Here is an 8,096-nt window from a genome sequence, read left to right on the forward strand (position 1 = left end):
TCAACCTCGTTCGATATAATCTCACAAGGTCTATAAAATACCGATTCCAGTAAAGCTATTTATTGAGTAATAACCCCAATATACCACCATACATTGTTTAACCAGCCACGTCAGTAATTTTCATTGGTTAAAAACTTTTAGGATTCCCCTTACTACATTTAGAACATGAAAAATATTCATACGCCTTGCAATGATTATTAGATATTGAAGTCGTTCTTAGAAAATTGTAAATAAATTTTGTAAGGCTGCAAATGTTGTATGTATTATTTGAAGCGCATGATGGTTGAAAGTTAATTGTAATATTAAAACTATTTTACAGCGGAAAGTTTTCCTGTAATTTGTTGACGGTGGTGTTGGGCACTTCCGGTTTAGCAGAAAACGTTATGGAAAACTATGAAACTTGCGTTACTTTCGATAGTGTTAGTAATTTTACATAAATTACAAGCCAGATTATATTATTTTAAAGGTGACATAGATCCATATGATAAAGAATATGGATATTTCTCAGAAAAAGATCGTCTTGAAACACTGGATTCAGTTCGAAAAACTTTCACATTTGGGTATGACAGTTACATGAAATATGCTTATCCCTCAGACGAACTCAATCCGATTTTCTGTGAAGGGAGAGGCCCAGACTATGAGGACCCGTGAGTATATGATTTTTCGAAAGCATTTGATCGTGTTGATATCATAAAATTCATATTTCATGATGTAACGTGATATATTTGTTGTTTCGACAATTTTCTTTATCAAAAAGTTCTGGTTTTATTAAACTTATGCTTCTTGCTGGAATATCTTTCCAAAATTCAGAAACTATGGTTGTTCTCGCTTTTTTACTGGTAAGATAAAAATAAAACAGAGACCAACAGTAGGTTTCCATTGACCGCTTTTAAAAAAAAACATCATAGACAAGTGAAATCATATGACACAAATAATGTGAATGGATGCAGTGATTTCAGACATACTGGGCTGCGTTTTACAAATTAAAGAACTTACGACAAAGTCATAAATATTTTCAGTCTCATGGAATGATATATAAAGAACAAAATTTAGACAGAACTTAATTTATACAACTACTCTGATGCCCATAATAATATTCTACAGCCATGAGAATAAAACATTTATTAGTTTATGATTAATTAGCATTCATTGATTTAGTCGTAAGTTCTTTTGTAAAACGTAGCCCTGGAGTATTAACACTCAAGTTTAGTCCACTCCAATAAGGGAAGAAGAAGAAGAAAATTAGGTTTTCGAATTAAAACCCTAGTAAGCATGTTTTAATTTATTTATTGAAAGGTCCAACATTAATATCAATGATGTTTTGGGAGACTACATGCTGACGTTGGTGGATACTTTAGACACTCTGGCCGTAAGTGAACTCATTCTTGACTGAGTAATGTTGTTCTACTCAATCACCTGTAAATATTAGTTAGTAAACAGTGTACTATAATTCTTGATAGATAATGGGAAATGTAACCGAGTTTAAAAGAGCTGTCCAGCTGGTTATAGATAACTTGTCCTTTGACAAGCCATCAACTGTACAAGTGTTTGAAGTCACCATCAGGTAACTGTAATATTAATCTCAGTGCATGTTACATAAGAGATGTACATGTTTAAAGCGTGTTCTCTATGAATATGGTTGTTCTTCAGTACATCTTCTCTTTAGAATCATTGGGTCTCTGCTGTCCACTCACCTCATTATCACGGACCAGGAGCAGCCCTTTGGAGACCTGAAACCTACAGATTACAATAATGAGCTTCTCATGTTGGCCAATGACATTGCATCTCGATTGTTGCCAGCTTTTGAGAACACAGCTACAGGAATACCATTTCCCAGGGTAAAACCATTGGAAAAAAAATGTCATCTTACCTAGCTGGAAAAAAAAAATCTTTTGCAAATTTTTGTGTCAATGTTGTATGATCCTGCATGTAGCCTTAAATCCCTCCAAATGGTAGTGTAAGAGTAAATTATCACATTGTTAAATCCAAAGTTTGAACTTTGGTTTTCGAAATGTACAGAATTATTTATTTTGTAGGTCAAACTAGATCAGGGTGTACCTGAGGACTGTATCAATGAGACGTGTACATCAGGGGCCGGGTCTCTGGTGATGGAATTTGGTGTCCTCTCCCGCCTTACTGGGGACCCTATTTATGAATCCTATGCAAGAAGAGCTGTTAAGCGACTCTGGGAGTACCGCTCTAACATAACAGGCTTATTAGGTAAAATTGGTCTCAAAGCTGTATTTTGTACAGTGGAACTGTCTCTTAGGGAATTAGTCAAAAGTACAAGAGTATTGTATCATAATAATCAATTTTTAGATCAGATCATTGATTTACCAGTACTGCCCTGTATTAAAAATCTGTCCTATATAGCTTAGTCTTTATACCACATAAATGGAAAAAGAAAGCTTGAAATTGTTCAGCTCAAATCATAAACCATGTTTCTTTAATAGCATTTTTAAAAATAAGACCATTATTGTCGAAGTGGACCTAGAAGCATTCTAGTATCATTAAGATTTTTATACAAATTTCATGACTATCGTTAGAGGGGTCTGATATACATGTCTATTTGTATGTGCCAATAATGAATATCTGCATCTTATTTCAGGGAATGTGATAAATATCCAGACTGGTCAATGGAAAGGCCAGATGAGTGGACTGGGGGCGGGGCTGGACTCTTTTTATGAATATCTGCTCAAGGTAAGATATTCATCTCCATTCAATTGCTGATTGCTTCCCTTTGTTTAAAGGTGTTTGATTTGAAGCAGGATGAAGGGAAATTGGAAGTCGGCAAGAAATCAAATTTATAGCAATTCTATCAAAATTTATGATGATGAAAAGAGATTCAGTTTGTAAGTTGTAGGGTTTTTGCCTAAACACTTGAAAAACCACCGATGAATGGATATTCATTTCAACACTAGATTGAGCTGAGTGGTTAAATATTATCAAAGGCTCATAAAACTTACAGCGTGAAAAAAAATTACACGTTATTGTATTTTAACAGTTGTTAAAAAGATAATTATCACAATGTTTTCTGTCTCTTGATATTCTGAAATTTGATGTATAATATATCCATGCTAAATGAACATGTGATTGTGTTGTTGTACCTACACCGTATGTTTTGACTATTTTACAGACATACATACTCTTTGGTGAAAATGAAGACTACAAAATGTTTAAAGAGATGTACGACTCTATAAAATTTCATATGAGAAGAGGGTAGGTTTGTGCATTATTATGGTGGTTGTCATTCACAATTTATAAAATTTCTCAAACAATTATCATTAACAATGTATTTCAATCATTTCTATTGCAGGAGGTTAAAATGTAACAAAGGGGATGGGAACCCTCCTATTTATGTTAATGTTAATATGAAGACTGGTGAAACGGTCAACCATTGGGTCGATTCTCTCCAGGCAGCATGGACAGCTGTTCAGGTACGGCCGTCCTAACACACATTTCGGGAAATCCTCACCCACATTTTGGCACTGCTATTTTGCCGCTGCTATTTCAGTTACTCAGCAGAAATTCAAGAGTGGCAAATTATTTGCCACACCCTTGGGCTTCTGCTGTGTAATATTCAATGTTTATGCTTAGGTATTGAAAGAAATACTTGCTACATATAAGATAGATACCATTAGATGCAGTCTCTTAGATAAGGCTGATATTTTTATCATAAAATTTTACTAGAAGACATTCATCTATGATGTTATCATCTTTGTTCAGATGTTGCCAGTAATTTATTTGTTTTGTAGTAACCAGTACATGTACTGACTTTCGCAGGTGCTGAATGGTGATATTGACGAGGCAATATGTTCACACGCCCTCTACTATTCCATCTGGAAGAAGTACGGTGTATTACCGGAGAGATACAACTGGTACCTCCGGGTCCCCGAGGTCACCTTCTACCCCCTGAGGCCAGAACTGATTGAGTCCACATACTTCCTCTATCAGGCGACCAAAAACCCATTCTATCTCCACGTAGGGCGGGACATATTGAACAATCTGAACAACTACACTCATGCAGAGTAAGTGTCAGGCTTAATAACAGGACAACTTACAAGTTTCCTTTGGTCCCTAAACAGTTGTCAAGCTGTGTTATTGTCTCTAACCATATCAAAGAGCTAGGATAAATATTTAAACTTGCAAGTATATGTATTTTGAACTAACAATGAATGATACCTTATTTTTTTTAACCGTATTATATAATCTTTAAATAAAGATCTTTACATTGACCTTGACCTATTTTAAACCCATAATTTCGGTGTATTGTTTATAGATGTGGTTATGCAACAATACATGATGTAAATGATAAAACTAAAGAGGATCGCATGGAGAGCTTCTTTCTGAGTGAGACCTGTAAATACCTGTATTTGGTGAGTTTCAACCTGAGGATTAGAGGCAACATCATTTGTCATTTTTAATGTTTACATTTACACAGTTGGTGTAAAGTCAAGGTCATTAGCAACAGGCTCTGTTTCTTGACCTTCCCTTTACTTATTGTGCAGCAAAGAAAATTAGATGTTTTGTAATTGCAGTAGTGTCTTTGATATCTTTCCAGTTGTTTGACAAGGACAACCATCTAAATAAAGCGGAGTCTAGGTATGTGTTTAACACGGAGGGCCACGTTTTCCCGATCGATGACCGCTTCAGGAGGAAGCCATGGGAAACAGAGGGGGCTGAGTCTGAGGCCCCTAGTACCGTCCTCAGTGTGGTCAATGTCAAAAAGAACTCCACCTTCTCTAATGTAAGTTGGATAACAGAACAAGAGTATCTAGAATGGTGTACCATAGGCATTATTGTAGAATCATTCAAATTTGTTAATTATGTGGGTACATACGATACACATTTTTACATTTGCAACAAATTATGATACATTTTTTATTTAGCCACTTCATGAAATTCCCCACCATTACTGATAAAATATGGTTTCTTCATATTGTAAAGATTGCACTTTTTGTGTTGACTACATAAGGTCAACATGGAACTGACTCATCCACTTTTTCAAATAGAGCAAAAAAATGAATTGAAAGTTTATTTATTGGGAGAGGGCGGTCTAAGTTATGGAACTTGTGCCCAATCCCAATTGTATTTTTGTTCAATAAAAATATGTTCAAATGAAATCGAAAGTTTATTTATAGATTAATCCATCCATTTTCGAAAAGGTTGCCACCTGCCTGTATGCAATCACAATTTGCTGAATTTGGTACATGTGTTATATTTTCATTTCAGTGTGAAACGGTGTCAGACGAGCAGAAGTTCTTTATGCCAATGAAGAGTCCATATTATCAACAGATGAAAAGTGCTGTAGGAATAGGGGACTGATCCAACTCAATGAAGCAGCAATCAAAATATGTGCCTGGATGTATCAACACAGTGCTTTCAGTGATACACGTGTATGAATGCATTATTTTCTGTGATACACACATGTATAAATACACACATGTATAAATATTTGTCTTTCCATCAGTGTGGATATCCGCTCGCACCAAGCCAAAAGAGAAATCCTTCATTTGTCAGACCTCTGAGGTTGTTTACAATGGTTGTAGTCTGGGGGGTTTTACCATATGTTTATATTAATTTGTTATATTTTATCAATATTTCATGTGTATTTGCTGGTTCATCTCACAGACACTTCTTGTTCGATTGTTACAACATTTAGAATCATTAATTGTAAAGTACAATGTATCTTTATTTGCGAGCAAGAAATATTTAACACATTCACAAGTTAAGTTTAGCTCTAGATTTTTTACAAACCACTACATATGAATAAAAAATCATATAAAATGTGAAATGTTATGAAGGGCAAAAATCTTTTGTTGTAGACCACTTTGTTGATTTGCAAAATAAGCTAGATAGTTAAACAAAAAGAAAAATTGATTCATATTCCTCTTATCAAATCTTGCATCTTAAATGAAAATCACTTCCTTTAATAATTGCATTATATATATTTTGAAAATTTTAAACTGAGAAAGTAAATAGTGTTTTTTCACATTTTGTTATTTTCTTCTGCTTGAATTTTAATACTGAAAGTGGTAACTTTTAATAAGGCCCTTATTATTGAATTTGCTGCAGTTGCCAACATCTTTTTTCATCAGATCTTGATTTTTATTATGTAGCCTTCAGTTACATTTATGCAGTTGAATTCTTTGTGTATGTGTGCTGCAAGCTGTCAATTATATATACATGTATATGCAGATATTGGCCAAAACTACCTTGTCAACAAAGCCAAAATGTTTTATCCATCTTTCTATGAATCTGTTCGTCAGGTTATGGTGTTCAAGTGAATGTTGATTTGTATGATACAAGTAATGAAGATCTTTTCCCCAGCCAATCTAGTCCATATTATTTGGTGTTAACTTGTACATTCCGCTCACCAGTCAGGGCTGTAACATCAGGGCTCTCACCGTCAGGGCTGTGACATCAGAGCTGTCACCGTCAGGGCTGTGACATCAGGGCTCTCTTTGACTCTGGTTTGTTATGCCAGGGATTGATGATTTTTTTTATTAAATAGTTTTTTTTCTGTGGCATTTAGAAGAAGAAAATATAGGTGAGCCTGACCTCAGGGAAGCCTACTTAGTTTGTTATGCAAGAAATATTTGTGAATCAAATATTCTAGCATTCTGTTAACATTCAACAAAGGAAAAGAGATGTGCATTACGATGCACGTTACAAAATAATGGGCATTACAGTAAGCATATAGACTGCTGTAAGTGTGTTGAGATGTTTCAAAATTGATATTCTTCTTGGTATTTAAAAGCTTCTTTTTTTTGGGGGGGGGGGGGGGGTGGTGGGGGACTTAAAACAATTTATGGACAGTTCTTTTATTTATAAAGCCAATATCCCTTCTCAGTATAGGAGAATTTTTTTTTTTTATCCCAGATCTACTTTGAAAAGTTGGCAATGTATTCTGTGGTTAATGAATTTGATATTAGATAATAAATGATTTTCAAAATTAGCATAAAATTTGCAACCATGGAAAAGAAGTTGTTATACTTTGTATTTGTACAAGGCATATTACTATTATGAAAAGTTAAATTACACAGTACTTTGTAAAGATGCAATACATTATTTTATGATTAGCTCTGATCCATTACACTCCATTCTTTGTACATTAACAAAATCTCTGTCATTTTATCACTCGGGTTTTATTACTTGGTTTCTAAGTCTTCCACAGAATGTAACAAAAATCAACAATGGACAATTTTCAATCAAATTGCATGATACAGCAATTATGTGATGTACTGATATTTCGCATTCTGTATTTTGTGGGGATTTTTAAATGTTCCTTGTTATTCATCAATAAATTAAAATGAAAACAAAAGTTTGTTGATGATTTCTATATAGTAGTGCTTTTGTTATCCAGTTTACTGGAGTGTATGTCGTCAGTTCACAGTGTTTCTCCTGTTGGTTGACCTTTGAAACCAACAAAAGAAAAAAGAGAGATTATGTAGCTGTGACTGTATATATCCTTTTCAGTCAATCCCTCTTCTCAGCAAAATTGATGAACAACGTCCTCCAAGTGCCAGCTGTTTAATGTGTTGGGTTTTTTTTTTGTTTAAGGTACAAATACCTTTCACTAAAAATAAAAATGTAATGTAACACCATTTTTAAACATTTTCCCTACAAAATGTTTAAAATCCTGAATGATTCTTATATATACAAAGAATTAATAACGTATTAATTAACACAATGACTACTTTCACTTAAAACGAACCGTCTGTGTATACTAAGCTAGCTAGGACATTCCCGCGTGGAGAACACTTCTCGCATGAAAAAGGCATAAAGTGTTATCCAGGTTAATTGCTTCTGAAGGCCAAACATCGATTGTGATTTTCCCCAAAGGAAGGGAGTGGACAAACATGTATGTTTGTAAAAATTTTATATTTTTGACAGGACAGTGATCAGATCTTATCATTTTCGGATGATAACTGTTTACATGTCACGTTTTCGTGTCCAACCTGCAGATCATTGAATCGGACCCATCAGTACCCATAGGTGAGCCATGGGGGTCCACGGAATAGTTGGTTCTTAATTTCCGTGGACAACTGCTATTTAAAAAAAAACCGGGCTGCAAATACATATAAAAAGTCTGG

The 8,096-nt window shown here is 34.5% G+C and overlaps 1 protein-coding gene across 1 annotated transcript; it reads left to right on the plus strand.

The window, feature by feature from the left end:
- The first annotated feature begins 336 nt into the window (after positions 1 to 336).
- Positions 337 to 7,324, plus strand: LOC128160386 (ER degradation-enhancing alpha-mannosidase-like protein 1). The gene is made up of 12 exons (XM_052823697.1): positions 337 to 647; positions 1,297 to 1,369; positions 1,461 to 1,564; positions 1,667 to 1,838; positions 2,037 to 2,220; positions 2,609 to 2,700; positions 3,137 to 3,219; positions 3,317 to 3,437; positions 3,784 to 4,028; positions 4,280 to 4,376; positions 4,562 to 4,747; positions 5,233 to 7,324. The coding sequence occupies exons 1-12, from the start codon at positions 394 to 396 to the stop codon at positions 5,323 to 5,325; spliced, it is 1,704 nt and encodes a 567-aa protein (XP_052679657.1). The 5' UTR covers positions 337 to 393; the 3' UTR covers positions 5,326 to 7,324.
- The last annotated feature ends 772 nt before the right edge of the window (positions 7,325 to 8,096 follow it).

This window comes from Crassostrea angulata, chromosome 8 (assembly GCF_025612915.1).
Source record: "Crassostrea angulata isolate pt1a10 chromosome 8, ASM2561291v2, whole genome shotgun sequence".
NCBI lineage: Eukaryota > Metazoa > Mollusca > Bivalvia > Ostreida > Ostreidae > Magallana > Magallana angulata.

Excerpts from the sequence above, each read along its gene's own strand:
- LOC128160386 (XM_052823697.1), top strand. The coding sequence starts at position 394 with ATGAAACTTGCGTTACTTTCGATAGTGTTAGTAATTTTACATAAATTA. Across the intron at positions 2,221-2,608 it reads TAACATAACAGGCTTATTAG|GGAATGTGATAAATATCCAG; the intron begins GTAAAATTGGTC and ends ATCTTATTTCAG. Across the intron at positions 4,029-4,279 it reads AACAACTACACTCATGCAGA|ATGTGGTTATGCAACAATAC; the intron begins GTAAGTGTCAGG and ends TATTGTTTATAG.